The sequence below is a fragment of the Caloenas nicobarica genome, chromosome 5, assembly GCF_036013445.1.
Source record: "Caloenas nicobarica isolate bCalNic1 chromosome 5, bCalNic1.hap1, whole genome shotgun sequence".
Classification (NCBI taxonomy): domain Eukaryota; kingdom Metazoa; phylum Chordata; class Aves; order Columbiformes; family Columbidae; genus Caloenas; species Caloenas nicobarica.
In genome coordinates, this window is record NC_088249.1 from 68,509,966 (window position 1) to 68,528,554 (window position 18,589).

Here is an 18,589-nt window from a genome sequence, read left to right on the forward strand (position 1 = left end):
CGCGCCGTCCGCGGCCTCTGCCCCGGCCCCCATGACGTGCTCGCGCCCCGGGCAGCCCCGCCCCTGTCCCGCTCACGCGCCCCGCCCCTTCCGGGCTGCTCACCGCGCGGCGGCCAATGAGGAGCGGCGGCGGGGGCGCGCGAGGGCGGTGCGCCGTGCGCAGGCGCGGCCGTGACGTCGTGCCCGGCCGCCCAGCGCGGCGCCGGATCGTGCCCGGGAGCGTCCGTCGCGCGCTCGCGGCCTCCCGCCGCCGTCGGTGAGTCACGTGGCCGCGGGCCCTCCCCGCTCGCCGCCCCGCGCCTCCCGCGCGGCACCGGCTCCGCCGCGCAGGCCCGGCTGTTCCCCCGCTCCACCGGCCGGGCTCCCGCGCCCCTCCCCGGGCCCGGCTCCCGGCCGCCCCCTCCCGCCGCAGTCCCGCCGGCCTGGGCCGCCCCTGCGGCTCCTCCCGGCTGCCGCCGCCCCGGGCGCGGCTCGGGCCGGGCCCCGCTTCCCCGCGCCGTGCTCACCTGGAGACCCCGGCGGCGAACGTCCTGCTCGGCCCCGCCTCACGGAGCGGGGCCCGGCCCCGAGCAGCCCCGCCGGCCCGGCCCTCGGGCGTTCCCGGTGCCCGCGCCCCGCGGCGCCGTTCCGCCCTGGCGCCATCGCCCGGGCCGGGCCCTGCTCCGGGTTACCGCCCGGCCGGGCGGGACGTTGCCCCGGACCGGGCCGGGGGGCGCCGAACGCGACCTTGGGCAGCGGCGGGAGCGCCGGTGCGGGGCCGGGAGGGGACGTGTCCGGGGCCGCCGTGCGGCGGGGGATGATCACCGGGACACGTCAGCTGCCGGTGCCCGGGGCTGCCCCGGTGCCCCTGAGAAATAACTCCCGTTTACAAGGCCCCGTGCCGCGGTGGCCGCGCGCCCGCCTGCCCGGGCGGCGGAGGCAGAACCTCCCGCGCGCGGTCCAGCGCGCCTAGAGCTCGTTTAGCGCCGTGTTCGCGGCTTTGGCGCTGGGCTGGGTTGTGTTGGCAGCTGTTCAGCCGCCCTTCCCGGAGTCCCAAATTCTGGACACGAGGTGTGCGAATCCCAAACGATTGTGTCTGTCCTGGTCCCCTCTCCCCGAGATGAGAAAAAACCCAGCTCTGGTTCGGGAGGGGATCGGCTGCTGCCGCGTCCCCTGTGCCGCAGTTTTCCGGGGATCTGAATTGGGGTACACAGGAAAACGGGCTGTTCCATGAGGGGTGTTGCTGAGTTTTTTGGGGCATATAAAGAACAAGTCAAACTTTGTCTAGATCAAAATGAGGAGAGCTGATCTTGGGTCGTCTTAGTGGGCTTAATGTAATTACCACTTTGGTGCCCATGGTTGAGGCAGCGATTGTTCTGCAGCAGAGCGTTTGTTCCTGTTGACTTCTGGGGTATGAGCCCCAACTGGAGATGGAGAAACTGATGATGAGGTGGAGCTGAGGGGTCCAACAGGGCCACTGTGACCCCTGTTTGGGGACAGTCACATCTCGCCATGCCCATTGTTTCCATCACTGACTGTTGTCTCATAATGCAGTGGAGAGGCCGGGTTGTCCCTTACCGCGGTGCACAGTGAGAGGCGGCTGTGGTGGATGAGACGTTCTCCTGCCCCCTCTGCCCGTAAAACGGGGCTAATCCCGTGTAAAGCAGCGGGGAGGCGGAGGAAGGAGGGTGGGATGCTGTAAGCCCGGCCAGGAGATCAGCACGGAGTGGGTGCTGGCCTTTGAGCAGCTGTCTGCAACAGAATATTTGTCTGTTTTCTGTATCTTATTCTGCTGTGAACCCCGTACGTCTCCCTGCGGAGAGGCGCGGTTCTGTGAGGCACAGGCCATTCGCCCAGAGCCACAACAGCTGGAACCCGTCTTTTGAATTAAAGCAGGAAAGTGTCACCAAATCGTCTCTTTGAGGCAGGGACTCCCATTCACGTACAGTGCTCAGCACAATACGCCTGAGTTCCGTGTCACCGCTGCGCGGGTGATCAGAAAACCGTGTCCACGGGGAGAGCCCGCGGGTTCCAGCGGCGCTGGGGCTCTCGGTGGCAGTCTCGGTGTTTGCCCACCCGACCTCTGGCGCCAAGGGCTTTGCCTTCGATTGTGCAGCCCGTGGCTCCACAGCCCGTGTCCAGCCCTGTTGTCTGGGCTCAATAAACCCCACGTTGGCTCTCGCTGCTGGGTTCTGTGATCACGGCAAGCCCCTGCGGCAGTGGGTGCCAGCTGGAGCCCCTGGCCCATCTCGTGGGGGTGGTGGCAGAGAGGCGATGTTCCCGTGTCCTGCGGCCTGGGACGTTTGCTCCGGTCCAGTTGTGTCACTGGCCAGCAGGTCTGAGAACACTTTTGCTCTCTCTGCTTATTTTGAGTGTTAAACCTCAGTGGCAGATGGGAGCTGATTGCGCAACACTGGAATGAGCAAGGGGAGCCTTGCGGGGGGGAACAGGGTCCCCGCTCTCGGGCTGCCCGTCTGCCTTGGGCTGGGGTACCGAGCTGAGCACAGCAGCGAGCTCGGAACGGGCTTCCCCGCCTAACCCCCGCTGCAGCTGATCAAAACAAGGTGGGAGCAGGTAGAGCACATCGTGTCTGTGCCAGGCCGGGTCTGCCCTGGCTGGGCGCAGCCTCACGTGGCAGGAGCTGTTTGTCTGGCCTGTGCCGTGGGAACGCGCTGCGATCGCGGGGACGTGACGCACGGTGAGGAACCAGCAGCTGAGAGTGAACTCTTTCCTCCCTGGGCGCTGCGGAACGCGGCGTGTCCAGGGAATCTTGCAGTGACGGGTGACGATGGCGTGTTCCTCCTGCCAGGACAGGAGCGCCGAGCAGCTGCGGTGGTTATCAACAGCGACTGAAATAAGGAAGGGAATGTCGTGAGCTGGTTACACGTGTTTTTCCTCACCCAGCAGAGGTGGGGAGGGCCCGGTGCAGCGTGTTTTCCTGTCCTGTCTGATGCTGCAGGAAGATTAAGCCACAAAGCACCAACTCTCCAGGCTACGTCTGGGTAGTTCGCTGGAGAAGCCGGTGAGCGGAGGGTTTGCAGCAGCGCGGGAGGCGCAGGAGGGGTGCGGGGCTTCGAGAAATGGGTGCTGGAACAATTGGAGATTGGAGTGAGACTTTACAGGACCTCAACCAAAGGAAAGGAGGCTGGGACTGAAGGAAATGGAAGGTGGCAGCAGTTGCGCTCGCAGATGTCCTGAGGGAAGGAATTGAAAGTTTGGTGAAGTCCCCAGGAATGGAGATGAGGGGAGATGGCAGCAGCCCCTCTGCTGGGGAGCTCTGGAGGCGGCTGAGATGAGCAGGGCCGGGAAAGTGCCCTGGATAGGGGGTGCTAGGGTTGGAAAAACGGGTGGAGAGAGAAAGGGAAGTCGCCGGTGACATGTGCCCGGCAGAGTCGGGCTGGGGAGGCAGGAGCGGGGCTGCGCTGAGGACAGGTCAGGGGCTGGAAGGGGCAGAGGGAGAGGGACCGGGGCAGAGCCCGTGTGCCGCTGGGGACAGTCTGAGTGGCTTTTGTGGATGGGGACAAAGGGTTTGGAAAGAAGGGAGAGGGAGTGGTAGACTGGGGGTAGGTAGGTTGCAGGGCTGCAGGGGGAAGGAAGTGCCTGTTTGGAGAATCAGTGTGAACACGGTATGAATTGGCACCATCGGTGGGAAGTCAGGTGGGTTTTGCTGGTGTTTCTCCTGGATATCGGAGTGAATGACGAGGATGGTCAGGGTGACGTGGTTTAGCCCAAAGAGAAGAAGGTACGTTGAAGGTTGCCCAGCAGAGAACCCGCCGTGCTGCACCGCGGTGGCTTCAGCAGCCGGACGTTCCAACCATGGGGGGTCGGGACCTGCTCCCCCCGGTCAGGGCCGGTGTCTCGGCCTTGGCTCCGGGTGCAGGCGGTGCCGGGGCTCAGGGGGCTCAGCAGCCCTGCGCAGGTTTGGCGAACTGTGGAGTCGTTCTCGGGTGAAGGCGGCGGGGAGCTGGGGGTTATATTTGTGTCACGTCTCGCTGGGTGTCACCAGTGACAGTGCTTGGGGCTCCCCCAACATGTGGTGCTTGCTCAGGCAGACTGTCCCGTCAGCAATTATCTCGACTCGCACGTTGTTTCTTTGGTGAGGGGCTGGCTCCTCGCTCCTGGCGTTCCTGCTGCGCTGTGCCGGGTGCACAGACCTCGGGAGGTCAGGGCGCTGGAGTTCCTGCCCCATTGCCACGGGGAGCAGCTGGGGCAGGACCCGCTCTGGGGCCGCCGGGACTCAGGGGACAAGGTTTGGGAGCCCCTGGACGCTGGAGCACAGTGTGCTGTATGGGGAGGGCTGGGGACCGCGCTGCGGAGAAGGCTCCACCTGGGCAGGATCTGTTTGAGTTCCAGGTGTGGTTGGTGTTCACGCTGGAGCCTTTCAAAGGGCCGGGGCGTTCTGTTGCAGCAGACGAGCGCGTTAGCAGATTGCTGCTGCTAAAGTAATTAGCAGTGATGTCATGTTTAACTTCCCGGTAACCCATCCCTGGGATGGCTGCCCACCCGTGCCATGGACACCGGGTGCTTGGCTGGGTGCTGTGGGCGTCGGGCTGTTCCCCCCGTGTGCCGGGTCCGTGCTGTGGGCATCGGGCTGTTCCCCCCGTGTGCCGGGTCCGTGCTGTGGGCGTCGGGCTGTTCCCCCCGTGTGCCGGGTCCCGCTCGCCTCTCGTCCCAGCCCAGCTCCGTGTTGCGCTGCTGCAGAAAGCGACTGTTCTCTGCTGGTAAACTTGTCGCGGTTGAGAGCTGCTGCCAGGTGACACCGGAGCTTTCCCGGCGGCTCGTGAGCGTCACCCCATGTTGTGCCGGGTGTCCCTTTGGTCACACGGGCCAGAAAAAGGGGTTTGAGAAGTTGAGCTTCGTTCCTGCAAAGGAAGAGCAGCTCGGCAGGAGCGGGTTCTTTGTTAGTCAGCCCAGGTGACTGACGCCCTGATTGTGACTGAACCGATCTAATTGTAATATGTTCCTGTCATTAAATGCGCCTTTAATTTTGTGCTGCAGTTCTCTCAACCTTCACCAGTGTTTAGTCAGCACCAGATACTTTCCCGTCCACCCTGAAGAAAAACACTTTGAGAGGCAGGAGAGGAGAACGCGGGGAGGAGAGAGCAGTGGTGGATCCAGGCGGGTTGTCGTACAGTTACAGTCGGTGGTGGATCCAGGCGGGTTGTCGTACAGTTACAGTCGGTGGTGGATCCAGGCGGGTTGTCGTACAGTTACAGTCGGTGGTGGATCCAGGCGGGTTGTTGTACAGTTACAGTCGGTGGTGGATCCAGGCGGGTTGCTGTACAGTTACAATCAGTGCAGTACAGTCCGTGTCTGGCTCGTCCCCGAGCTGTGACGGGCTCTCGGTGTCTGGGCTTTGGGGCAGGCTGGTGCCTCCTGTGTCCATTTCCAAGCAGTTTTTCTGTATTTTCTGTTGTGCTCCCTCCTGTGTCCTCAGGCTCGGCCCAGGCTGGCACGTTCCCCAGGGCTCCCTGGGAGACCCCGGCTCTCTCAGTCCGCAGCTGCGGGTCCCCGTGTCCGAGTGGCCGGTGTCCCCGCTCCCTGCGCCCCAGGGAGGGACTGGATTCCTGCCTGTCCCTCCTGCCACCCCCACCCCCGTGGAGCCTCCAGCCCTCTGACCAGGCCCTTGCCCCCGTATCGGCCGTTCTCTGGCGCTGAACCTGCAGGAGGGCGCTGGGCAAGAGGCCGTCGGGTCCCTGGTCTCAGCTGGGGCTCAGCCGGGATGTGTCGGGCCATGGCAGCCCCCGGGTTGTCCCCGCTCGGTGCTGCAGCCGCGGGCAGGGCCAGCCGTGCCGGGTGACAGGCCCAGGGCTGCGGTGTCGCTGTCAGAGCCGGGATCGGCGTCTTGCGGGCTGGGACTTGCCATCGGGGTTTTACATCTACCAGATGCTGTTTCCATCTCCCAGAAAGCGCCTATTCTGTGTCCTGGGGAGCTCGGCGTTATTTTGTTGACTGTTTTTACATGGCTGTATCTCTTCTTTTGCCTTATTAATTTTTTTTTTTTTCCCTAGGTGAGGTGTGGCGTACCAGATGTCAAGTTTTAATGATTTTATGTAGTTGGTTTTTTTAAAAGACTAATGGATTAATGAAGAAGAATTTTACTGGCGGAGAAAACAAAGCAGTTTGGAACAGAGATCTTCCCCCACACCGCTCAGACCATGGGTGAGCCAGACCTGCTCAGCACCGTTTCCACTGCCAGTCGTCTCCTGGGGCTGTAAGAAGCGCTCCCCCCAGATCTCCCCGCCAACCTGCCCTGCGCTGCTTGGAAATGGTTGTAGCAGAAAAGATTTAATGAAATTCCTGCCGATTCCCACCCACCGAGTGGATACTGAGCCCGCAGAAGGGCCGGGGGGGTCAGGAGAAAGCAACGAGTAGGAAGAGGAACAAACGCACAATCAGCTGGACCTTCCCCTCCCGCCCCCCTGGCAAGGAAAGGATTTACAGCTCAACCTTGCACCAGCTGTTCCTCAGCTTTAACAGTCAAGAGAGAATAAATAAAATTAAACGGCCACCACCAGCCAGCCCCGGATCCTGGGGAGATCAGGGAGAGTGTTTCTGTGCCCCCAGCGAGGAGGAGGAGCAGCGGTGAGGAAGCCAGGCGGATCGCTTGCCAGACACCCTCTCTGTGTGGCAGCCGAGGGGCTGTGGGTGTTCGAGCAGATTAGAAAGGAGAAGTGGCTTCCCGGAGACTCACGGAGTGGCTTTTTTGCCAGAAGTGACCGATATCGTGCTGTCTCCTGGGTGCTGGCTGGGCAGGACCGTGGCCCATCCCGCACATCGCTGGTCTCGTCCCGGTGAGCCCAGCGGCCACCTCGGCCCCTGGGACCGGCGTCAGCGGGCTGGTGCGCAGCTGAGGGCAGCTCCAGGGACTCTGGGTGTTCCTGCCCCAACGGTTTTAAATCCAAATTCAGTTTTCTGCTCTGAGTTTTTAATGTTTTTAACCCTCCTTCCCCGTGCCCGCGAGCTCCGGCGGGGCAGCGCGTAGCCGGGCTCCTCTGCGGGGACTGGGCTGTCGGCCCTGGGTGCAGGGCCGGGTGCGTCCCCCTGCCCTCCCCTTCTCGCCCGGCTCTGGCTCCGCGGGCCTGGGCTATGCTGCGGGGCGGACCCCCCGCCACAGCTCCAACATGCCAGCAGCGTCGGGAAAGAGGTTCAAACCCAGCAAGTATGTCCCGGTCTCGGCTGCCGCCATCTTCCTAGTGGGAGCCACCACCCTCTTCTTTGCCTTCACGTGAGTCCCGGCGGCTGCACCCAAGTGGGGGCGGGCGGGGGGGACGCGGGGACCGGCACCCTGTGCGTGGGGCGGGGACCGCTGAGGTAGCGGGGGGAGAGCTGGGGCTTCTCGATGGGCTAAAGGGGACGTGGTGCTCAGGGTGCAGGAGGAGGGTTGGTGCAGGAGCTCTGGGTGTGGGAGAAGGGTGGGTGCGGGAGCCCTGCAGCCCGTGGAGCGGCTGGACCCATCTCACCGGGTTTCCCATGGGGTGAGCCCGAGGAAGGGCACGCAGTGGGTCCTGGCGAGGCACCGTGCTCAGCTTAGCTCCTGGCAGCTGCTCCTCCTGTCGCCGAGTGTTCACACAACTCTGGCAGCCCTCACACCGTCCGCGCTGGGCATCGGTGCGTGACCCGCAGCTGGATAATGGTGTAGGGAACGGTCACCTTTGGAGCTCCACGAAGGGGTTCGGTGGACTGCAGCGGGCTCCTGGTTATTTTTAGTGTTTCATAACTGATTTGTGAGCCACAAAGGAAAGTTCAAGGAGAAGGACTCTGACCCCTGTGTGGATCTCCTGCTGCTGCTGTGGATGTTGGCCATGCCTCAAGGAAACGAGGGTTTGGTGTCTCTGGAGGGGGCCCGGAGGAGGTGACCTGCCCGGGGCAGGTGCCTGTGTGGCCTCGGAGCCAGTGGGGAAGAGCAGCGTGTAAACTGGTGCTAGTTGCTGGAGAGGGCCAGGCGGTACCACAGGGACCTCCCTGCTGGGGAGAGGACAGGGCTGCTGCTCACGTTGGCGATTTCCCTTTCCAGCTGACAAACAGCTCATTAACGGGTCTGGGCTGGTGGTGGGTGGGAGGCAGGACCACAGGGCTGCGGTTGGAGAGGTGCTGGGGGCACGGCACGGAGCTGCCTGCAGCAGCCGCGGCCACGCTGCTGTGTGCCGGGCAGGAGCGACGGGACACGGTCACCGGGATGGGGCACGGACACCGGGACAGTGGCCACCGGGACAGTGGCCACCAGGATGAGCTGCCACATCCTGAGCGTAACCCTGGGTCAGGGTCTGAGGGGAGGGGTGTTCCGGGGGCACAGCAGAGAGAAATGGAGCCAAGACAGGAGTTTCTGTGTGCTCACACCTCGGATGGCTTGCGTCGGCTCTGCGCGAAGGGTTTGGGTGGTTCCGGCAGCCAGAGATGTGCCGCTGCTGTCCGGGGTGCCGGCTCTGTTTCCCTCCCTGCCCGATTGTTTCCTTGGCGGGAGGGCCCTGGCTGGCGCAGAGTGGGGTGACCCCCGCCCTGTCCCTTGCTCTTGTGGGGCACCTTTCCCTGCACCCCAGCCGGAGCTGTCCCTGCCGAGGGGTTTTGCCATGGGAGGCAGCTCCTCCTCGGCTGCGGTGGCTGCTGTGCTGCAAGGTCACCGCGGCTGTAATGCCTGGCAACAGCCGGGCAGCACCACGGTAACCTGAGGACCGGGGCCGGGCGGTTCCGCTCGCCCTGTGAGGACGGAGCAGCTGGCGGTGTCACTCAGCAGCGCGGCTGTCCCGTCCCGCCGGGACACGGTGTCTGTGGCAGCGCTGGCAGCACCGGTGGGGGTTTGGCTGCTCCGGTGGGGGTTTGGCTGCTCCGGGCTGTCAGACGCTCACAGGGAGTCTCTGGGTCTGTGTGGCCACTCCAGGGGCTGCAGCGGGCAGTGTCTGAGCAGCTGTGTCACAGCTCAGGGACTCTGCGTTGTCACACGGGCTGTGTGTTGGGGACAGCCCTGTCCCCGGAGCCCTGTCCTCACTGCGGCCGAACTGGTGGCACCAGCTCTGAGCTGCCGCGGTGGCCGATGGCAGCCGCGTGTCAGTGCCGTGGCGCAGCATCGCCAGGGCCGGTGCTGCCGAGCAGGTTTGTTCAGAGCAGGGACACCTGGGCAGGGTCGTGTTAATTGTAGGTCAGTGGATGTTATTTAACCTACTTTAAAACATCAAATTAACTCTCAAGCAGAGCAGCAAGGCGCTGTGCACTTTCACACGGGCTGTTTGGCCGGGGGATTGCGTTACTCCCAGCGTTACGGTGCTTGGGACACTTTCCCCCGGCTGCTGGGATGTGGGGACACAGAACGAGGTTTCCTCCCGCGCCAGAGCCAGCCCTCAGTCAGCCTGCGGGAGTTCTGGGGCTGTGCAAGAGTAGAAACTCTTCATTGCAATTAGGTGAATCTGTAAAACCTCTGAGCCCAGCTATTCCTGCCGACCCGCGGCTGGGATAGCTCAGGGGATCGGCGCCCGTTTGGGGCAGGAGCTCCGGCCTCTCCCAGCACTGGGACCAGGAGGGGACACCGCAGCAGGACGTGGCTGTCCCCGGATCCGGCGGTGGCTCCGGTGCACAGTGGCACAGATGCCCCTGGTGGAACCTGGCCTGGTGTGACCGTGGCGTGAGCAGGGCTGTGTGTGCAGCCAGGCCGTCAGCACCGCGGCGAGGGCAGAGTCCGCGCTCCGGCCATGGGGCAGCACGGGGAGCCCGGCACAGTGGGGTGGGGTCCATGGGGCAGGTGGGGGACAGCTCCCCTGGGGACAGCTCCCCTGGGGACAGTCCCTGGGGACGGGGCAGGGGCCAAGGGGCCGCTCGGCCTGCGGAGGAGAGGGGGCGCCGGGCTGGCGGTGACGGGCTCTCCTGGCGTGGCTGGTGGCAAAAAGCCCGTCTCGGATCCAGATATGACTCAGTTTGCCCGAGATCCCTGGGTTCTCTTATGTGCTGCCAGAGACAAGTCTGGACAGCTCTCCCAGCAATGGGTGTGCTGCACGTCCCCATCTGCAGAGGGATCTGGGTGAGTTCTGTGAGACCTGTGGCCGCGATGGCGGGCTCCTTCTCCTCCTCCTCCTCCTCCTCCTCCTCCTCCCTGGGCCCGGGCAGGGTCTGCAGCCCCTGTGCTTCCCGGGGAGCGAGAGACAGGAGCAGCCGATGCTGATAACGACAATCCCCGGGGATCGGCAGCACCTTTGCTCCCTGCGCTGCAGGAACCATGTTCCCTCCCATGGGTGGGGTGCATGGAGTCACCGAAGGGTTTGGGTTGGGAGGGGCCTTAGAGCTCCCCCCGTGCCCCCCCTGCCATGAGCATCTTCACCAGCTCAGGTTGCTCAGAGCCCCGTCCAGCCTGGCCTGGGATGTCCCCAGGGTTGGGGCAAATGGTGAGACCCCCCTGCAGTGCTGGTCCTGCTCGGGGTCCTCAGCACAGACACACATGGAGCTGCTGGAGAGGGGCCAGAGGAGCCCCAGAAATGACCCGAGGCTGGAACAGCTCTGCTGGGAGGACAGGCTGAGAGAGCTGGGGGGTTCAGCTGGAGAAGAGAAGCTCCGGGGAGGCCTTGGAGCAGCCTCCAGTACCCAAAGGAGGCTCATAGGGAAGATGGGGACAGACTTTTTAGAAGGGTGTGTAGTGACAGGATGAGGGGTGATGGATTTAAACTGAAAGAGGGGAGATTTAGATGAGAGAGAAGGAAGACATTCTTCCCCATGGGGGTGGTGAGACCCTGGCACAGGCTGCCCAGAGAGGTGTTGGATGCGCAGCCCGTGGGGGCACAGGGGCTGGGCTGGGTGCGAGCCCCTCGCTGCTGGTGCGGCTCCCAGTCCTGCAGCTCCCAGCGATGCTGGTTGTACTGGGTGAGCTGGGCTGGGCACGGCTGGCGTGTTCATCCCTCGCTCAGGTCCCGGCCCCGCAGTGTCGTTCCCCGCGGTGTCGTTCCCCTGTGGTTCCACGGAGCCCTCTCTGAGGGTTTGGGGTGCAGGCTGGAGCTGCTGCCCTCACCAGCCCATTCCACGGTGCAGCTGGAGTCCCTGACGGGCTCCGAGGGACGCGGGGAGGGGACACAGGCGGCTGAGCTGGCTGGGCCAGTGCCCTGGGCTGTGCTGGAGCCTTCCCTGCCCTGGGGCACAGCTCCGGGGAGGCCCCGCAGACATGTCCCAGGTACATGGGGCTGGTGGCACCACCCAAGGTGCCCCAGGGGATGAGGCTCCTGCCCCACAAGGTGCCCGGGGAGGGACGGGGTGCAGGGTTTGGAGAGGTGAGCTGCGGGTGCAGCCCTGCTCCGGGGTGCTGGAGGCAGAGCAGGGCTCGGTCCTGGTGCGGTGTCACTGCCCGGTGTCCCCTAAAGCCCAGCGGGTTTGCCCTCCCGCTGTCCCTGGCGCTGCCTTGTCCCTGTCCCGCTGCCGCTCACACCCTCTGGGGCCGGGGCTGGTGCCACGCGTGGTGCCCGGTACCCGGTGTGCCTGTCCCACTCTGTCTCCTGCCCAGGCAGGTGCAGGGCAGCTCTGCTCACTCCTCCAGCCCCCTCACTTGGGCTCCCAGCTCTGCGGTGACAAGGACAGGAGCTGCCTGGCGGGTGGTGGCACCGTCCCCGGCTGAGTCACAGTGGGTGGCGGTGGAGGAGGGGACGGGAGCGGCGCTTGCCCCTTCACCCCTGCCCACTCGGGGCTGCAGGATTACAGCGCTGGCACCATATGTCCCCTGCCCGCCGGGCCCCGTAGTCCCGCTGCCCAAATCCACCTGCGCTTATCGCTGCGGGGGGACGGAGGGACAGATGCTGCCCTAGATCTGCCGGATTAAACTCCCGTGGCAAAGCAGATTAGGGAATTACGGTGGCGCCTCGCGGGGAAGCCCACTGTCCCCAGCCGAGCAGGGGGACGGTGACAATTCCCTTGCTGTGCTCCCTGCAGCAGCGGGGCCAAGGGTGATGATGGTGATGGGTGATGATGATGATGTGTGATGGTTTCCCGGAGCATGTCCCACCTCAGGCTTCGCTGTGAGGGTGGCTGAGCACAGCCGGGGTCAGGCTGGTGCAGGTGCAGCTCAGGTTTGGGTCTGGAGGGCACTGGCTGAGGGCGAGGGGACGATTTGGTGGCAGGGAATGGCCACAGCCCCTGGGCAGGAGCCTGTACTGTCCAGGAGTGGGGGCTCCCCGGCCAGGCCACCCCGGTGTGCTGGGCTGGCTCAGGGAGACACTGCGGGGCTCAGTGACACTGCCCGGGCTGTGCGGGAGCAGGGACCGTGCCAGGGTGTCCCATGGGACCGGTGTCCCACTGCCCCTGTGCCCGCAGGTGCCCCGGGCTCAGCCTGTACGTCTCCCCGGTCATTCCCGCCTACAATGCCATCGTCTTCCTCTTCGTGCTGGCCAACTTCAGCATGGCCACCTTCATGGACCCCGGCATATTCCCGCGAGGTGAGTGCGGCTCTGCTTGGGACACGACTTGGGTGGAGCCACCTCCTTCCTCCGGGGCACAGGGGATCCCCAGGGCTGGAGGACCCTCCCTGCCCTGCCCAGGGGATCGGGTGGGGACACGGTGTGGGGACAGTCGCTCTGGGTCAGCACCCAGCCCATGGGACCGGTGGGTGGAAGCAGTGTAAGTCCTGGCACCCAAATCAGGTCCCTGGGGCTCAGGTGGTTGTTGGTTTGGGGGCAGGGCCTGGCAGAGCCTCCCCTCCTCTGCCTGTGTTTGGGGGTCCCTGGCTGGTCGCTGGGCCTGGTGACAGAAGTGGACGGGAGGGCAGGAGGTGGCGGGGCCCCGTGTCTGACACGTGGCTGCGCTGGCGTTTCCCGTCAGCCGAGGAGGACGAGGACAAGGAGGACGACTTCCGAGCCCCGCTCTACAAGACGGTGGAGATCAAGGGCATCCAGGTGCGCATGAAGTGGTGCGCGACCTGCCGCTTCTACCGGCCGCCGCGCTGCTCCCACTGCAGCGTCTGCGACAACTGCGTGGAGGTGAGGACCCGCCGGCGCCCGCGGAGCCGCGCGTGGCAGAGCCCAGCAGAGCCCGGCAGAGCCCGGCAGCCCCTCACCGTGTCCTCTCACCGCAGGAGTTCGATCATCACTGCCCCTGGGTCAACAACTGCATTGGGCGGCGCAACTACCGCTACTTCTTCCTCTTCTTGCTGTCACTCACCACGCACATCATGGGCGTCTTCGGCTTTGGGCTGCTCTACGTGCTGTACCAGGTGGAGGAGCTCTCCGGTGTCCGCATGGCCGTCACGTATCCTCTGCGAGCGGGCGAGGGTTTGGGGCCGGGGGGTTTGGGGACAGTGTGCATACCGCGGGGCTGCGGCTCATCCTTAGCTGGCGCTGGCAGTATGGTGGTGATGTGCGTGGCTGGGCTGTTCTTCATTCCTGTCGCTGGCCTTACGGGGTTCCACGTGGTGCTGGTGGCGAGGGGCCGCACCACCAACGAGCAGGTACAGCTGCGGGGCGGCTGGGGCTCCCCGGGGCCGGGCAACTGTGGGTGGGTGGGATCAGGGCAGGGGATGGTCACTGAGCTGGTTGGGGACCAGAGCAGGAGGTGTCTGCGGGAGGCTGAGTGCAGCTTGGGCATGGGGGTCCCTGCTGCTGCTCCCAGGGGGGCCTGTGGGGACACAGAGCCGGGCGGGCACTTCTGAGGGGACGAGCGGCAACGGGCGCAGCGTGGGACAAGGCAACGTCCAGTCAGACATCGGGGAAGGACTTGTGCCCATTGCTGAACCTTGGGACAGGGACCTGGAAAGGGGAGGGGGTATCTCTGGGTGTCTCCATCCTTGGAGACTGTCCTGAGAGAGCTGAGCAAACCTGGCCTGGCAGCAGGACCAGAGCCCCCCAGGTCCCCATCCCCCCCGGGGTCCCTATCCCCCCGTGTGCTGCGATGCTCCTTGTCCTGCAGGTGACGGGCAAGTTCCGCGGTGGCGTCAACCCCTTCACCAACGGTTGCTGTAAGAACGTCAGCCGGGTGCTCTGCAGCTCCCCGGCCCCCAGGTGAGCTGTCCCCGTGCGGCCGTGCCCCCCACAGCCCCGGGAACTGCCTGTCCCCAGCGGCAGCTCCTGACTGCCTCCCCCAGGTACCTCAGGCGCCCCAAGGCTGAGCAGACGGTGCTGGTGAGACCCCCCTTCCTGCGGCCAGACGTGTCGGACGGTCAGGTCACTGTCAAGGTCATGGACAACGGTATCCAGACTGAGCTGAAGAGGACGAAGGTGAGAACGGGGAGGATCGGTGCTCCCCACCTTGGGACCCTCCACGGAGCCCAGGGTTGCAAGTCTGCATCCGTGAGTAAAGAACCGAGTGAGCCTTGTCACCTTCCTGTCCCTCTGTGTCATCTCGTTCTGTGACCCCATGGGACGGAAACCACGTCCCCCACGTGGCAGCAGCCACATGAGGCTTTGCCCCCTCCGTCCCCTTCCCCGTCGGTCCTTCGCCCTCGCAGCGTCCTGTGGGTGTCCCCTCCCCAGCATGTCCCAGCACTGGAGGCACGTGCCGCCTGCAAGCGCTCAGAGTGGTGGATGCCGGGGGGCAGCGAGAGCCCCTGCAGCGCCGCTGCCGCTCCCTGCCCGTGGGGGCGAGACCCCGGCACCCCCTGATTTCCTCTGCGCTTTGTCTCCGCAGTCCAAGGGGAGCCTGGAGGTGACGGAGAGCCAGTCTGCCGACGCCGAGCCGCCACCCCCACCTAAGCCAGACCTCAGCCGCTACACCGGCCTGAGGACACACTTAACCCTGGCCACCACCGAGGGTAAGGAGGGCACGCAGGGCCAGGCAGCGCTGGGAGGGGAGCCCAGGGCTGCACCAGGCGGAGCAGGAGCCAGGGCTGCAGGAACAGGCTGCAGGGCAGACCCGGAGCACATCGGCACCGCCGCGGTGCGGAGCACCACATGCTGCCTTTCTGGGCTGGTACACGTGGCCCCTTGCGTTGGGGCTGTGCACAGACAGTGCGGCTCCCTGCAAGAGGGCAAGAGGCCGTGCCAAGCTGGCATAGGCCGCGGTGGCTGCGACGGGCAGGCTGCCATGCCGCGGTGGCTGCGACGGGCAGGCTGCCGTGCCGCAGCGGGCAGAGGAGCATCACCTTGGTGAAGGGGGCGAAGTGGTGGCGGGCTGTGCTCAGCGGCAGAGCATGTTTGTGGCAGCTGCGGACTCGCGTTCCCACTTCCCTGAGCACCGGCGAAGCAGTGCTGGGAGCTCCTGCGTGGGCTTGGCGAGAGGTGGGATGCAAAGGGCTGAGCTGGAAGCAGCCGGGGTCTCTGCAGCTCTCCCGTCCCCCTGGAAAGGGGCTGCGGCACCTGCGGCTGAGCAGCCAGTGGCTCTGGAGTACCCGGGCACCCACCGGCACCTCCAGGCAGTGCCCACCCCGCGAGGCTGTGGCACAGAACAGCAGTGCCAGCCCCACACTGCGCCATGGGGACACGTTTTCCATCCCACTGTGTTTCACCCACCCTGCTGCACCTCCCCTCCTGCCATCCCGTATCCGTTCCCCATGTGTGCACCCCAGGCTCAGAGCCGGTTCTTGGGCAGGGAGAGGGCTCTGCACGGCGTTCCCAGGGAGCCGCCGCAGTCTGAGTGTCTCTCTCCCCCCACAGACAGCAGCTTGCTAGGGAAGGACAGCCCCCCCACGCCCACCATGTACAGGTACCGGCCCGGCTACAGCAGCAGCAGCAGCTCAGCGGCCCTGCCCCACTCCACCAGCGCCAAGGTACGGCTGCGCTGCGGCGGGGCCAGGGAACCAGCACATTCCTGACTGGGGGAGGGTTTGGGTGGGTGTTGGGGCTTCGCAGGGACCCCGTCTTTCTGCGGGTGACCCCTGTGCCTCTGCCCCTCAGCTGAGCCGAGTGAACAGCCTGAAGGAGCCCAACTCCATGTGCGAGAGCGGCCACAAGCCCAGCTACCGCTCAGAGCCCAGCCTGGAGCCCGAGAGCTTCCGCTCGCCCACCTTTGGCAAGAGCTTCCCCTTCGACCCGCTCTCCAGCGGCTCCCGATCCTCCAGCCTCAAGTCGGCGCAGGGCACGGGCTTTGAGCTGGGGCAGCTGCAGTCCATCCGCTCCGAGGGCACCACCTCCACCTCCTACAAGAGCCTGGTGAACCAGACGCGCAATGGCAGCCTGTCCTACGACAGCCTGCTCACGCCCTCCGACAGCCCCGACTTCGAGTCGGTGCAGGCGGCACCGGAGCCCGAGGCGCCCGTGGGCTACACCTCGCCCTTCCTCTCGGCGCGCATTGCCCAGCAGCGAGAGACCGACCTGCACGGCCGCTTCGCTGGCCCCCCCAAGCCTGTGCCGCCGCGTGAGCCCTCGCCCGTACGCTATGACAATCTCTCCCGCCACATCGTGGCCTCCATCCAGGAGCGGGAGAAGCTGCTGCAGCAGCCGCCGGCCACGGGCAGGGACGAGGAGGCAGCGCAGCCGGATTCGGGCATCCAGTCGACGCCGGGCTCCAGCAACGCGCCGCGCACCAGCTCCTCCTCGGACGATTCCAAGCGCTCGCCCCTGGGCAAGAACCCGCTGACGCGCCCGGCCCCACCGCGCTTCGGGAAGCCTGAGACCCCCGCGGCGCTGCGGGTGCGGTCCCTGGGCTCCCCCGACCCGCCCGCCGCCCCCCACCTCGGAAAGTCCCTGTCCTACGGCAGCCAAAAACCCGCAGCCCAGCCCGGCGGCCCCGAGCCAGAGGAGGTGGCCTTGCAGCCCTTGCTGCCACCAAAGTAAGTACCGGCACCAGCTGCCGCACGTGCGGGGGTCTGCAGTGGCATGGAGGGGGGATCCTCACGCTGAGACACCCCGGGACTGCCCCCCTGCCCAGCAGCCCCTCCAGCCCCCCTTCCCTGCACCAGCACCCGTGGCAGTGACCCCCCCCTCACCGGGGAGCGGTGCTGCTGGGAGAGGGGAAAGTAAAACCCTCCTCTTGTTCCTTTTTCTCCTCCCTCTTGTCCCAGAACAGAGCTGGTGTCCCCCGGGGAGCTGGAGGGTCCCGGGGGGGCACGGCTGTGGCCATGCGGGGGTCCCTTGGGGTGTGACAGCAGCCCCCAGTCCCTCCTGACCCTGTGTCCATCTGTCCTTCCCCGCAGGGATGAGCTGCAGCTGCGAGCCGCCTACAGCAAGTCCAATGGGCAGCCCAAGAGCCTGGGGGCTGCCCCAGGCACAGGGCAGGCGCCTCTGGGCAGCCCCACCCGCGGAGGGGTCAAGAAGGTCTCTGGAGTGGGGGGCACCACCTACGAGATCTCGGTATGAGGCAGAGCCCCCCGCGCCCCCAGGGACGTTCTGCGCCGGACTGTGGCTCCAGCAGCCAGACGGGGGGCTGTGGCTGTTCCCGCCCCCCCAAAACCGGGGGTGATGCCCGAGCGGGGCCGCTCGTCCCCCCACCAAGGACTCCGGGGGGGCTGCGTCCTGCAGCCCCCGCCCTGCGGCTGGGCCACCGCCCGTGGGCCTCGTGCAATCGCTCGCTCGCCTGGCGGGGTAGGAATGGATTGTTTTTAAACCAGAATACTTTTTTTTATTATTATTGTTACGGATTCTATTTTTTTTCTCTTTCTGAGTTACCAGGTGTGTGTATATATAAATATCTATATATATAAATATAAATATTAAAAAAAAAAAACAAACCACCAGAAATTATATATCTTGCCCAGAGAGAGGAAGAAATTACCCGTCCCCTGCCCCCGCCTCGTCCCTGTCCCTACGGGGGCTACGGGGCGGGGGCCGCGTTGGTGGGATGTGCCGGGCGCTGCTGTCCCGGCTCCCCCGAGGTGCTTTTGGCTGAGGAGGCTCCTCCCGGTTCTTTACTTGTGAAGCTACATCCCCCCCGGGGCCACCCCCTCCCCGCGCACCCCCGGCAACAGGCGTGGGCTCTGGTCCCTCCTCACCCGTGGTTTTTGGGCTTTTAACGTTTCCCCAGGGTTTGTGTTGGTTGGGATCTTTTTCCTCGGTTTTGTTCCTTTTTTTGTTGTTTAAGTGGGGCTGATAGGTTTTCTCACTGTCACGTGGTTGTTTTTATTTCCGTTGGGGAAGAGGAAGGCCAGTGGGGCACATCCCCGTAAAGCAATATTTTTCTCATCACATGCCAAAAAAGGAGCCCAGCGCTCCCTGTCCCCCCAGGCACCCTGCACAGGGGCCTGCAAAACACCTGGCACTACACGACTCCTTGTGGCAATATCTCTCCGGTGGCCTCCGCAATGCCACGCCATTGGTTTTTTTTATTCCTTATTAGCCATTTTAAAAGCGAGGAATAAAAGGATATTTAATGAGCCACGCCGGCAGGCATGTGTGTGCTTTGTTTGGTGTCCAGGAAGGAGCAGCCCCTGATCGTCGGGAGGAGGCACCTTCTGGGCACACTCTGCTCCCACACAAGGTGAGTTTTCCTCAGGGCGAGTGAAGGGCAGGATCTGGCGCGGCTCAGCAGGACCCTGGCGCTGGGCTGCAGCTGCTGTGTCCTGGGTGCTCTGCCAGCAGCCACCGCCGCCCGGGGACATGGTCCCTCTCCTGGGTACCCTTGTCCTCGCCAGAGGACGAGGAACACAGAACCCCTCGCCCCAGCCCAGCAGCCGAAGCCAAGGCAGGAGCCTCTGCCCCAGGCTCTGCCCGCTTGGGCAGGAGCTTGGCCGTGGTCCCTGTCCCTGGGCACAGCGTGTCGGGGCAGCACTGGTCCCATGGCCCGT

At 64.9% G+C, this 18,589-nt stretch overlaps 1 protein-coding gene across 1 annotated transcript; it reads left to right on the forward strand.

The window, feature by feature from the left end:
* The first annotated feature begins 170 nt into the window (after window positions 1–170).
* ZDHHC5 (zinc finger DHHC-type palmitoyltransferase 5) lies at window positions 171–18,178 on the forward strand. The gene is made up of 12 exons (XM_065635506.1): window positions 171–256; window positions 5,991–7,207; window positions 12,256–12,377; window positions 12,760–12,917; window positions 13,013–13,185; window positions 13,282–13,384; window positions 13,843–13,934; window positions 14,018–14,150; window positions 14,560–14,683; window positions 15,525–15,637; window positions 15,765–16,639; window positions 17,003–18,178. The coding sequence occupies exons 2-12, from the start codon at window positions 7,104–7,106 to the stop codon at window positions 17,163–17,165; spliced, it is 2,160 nt and encodes a 719-aa protein (XP_065491578.1). The 5' UTR covers window positions 171–256; window positions 5,991–7,103; the 3' UTR covers window positions 17,166–18,178.
* Window positions 18,179–18,589: the final 411 nt, after the last annotated feature.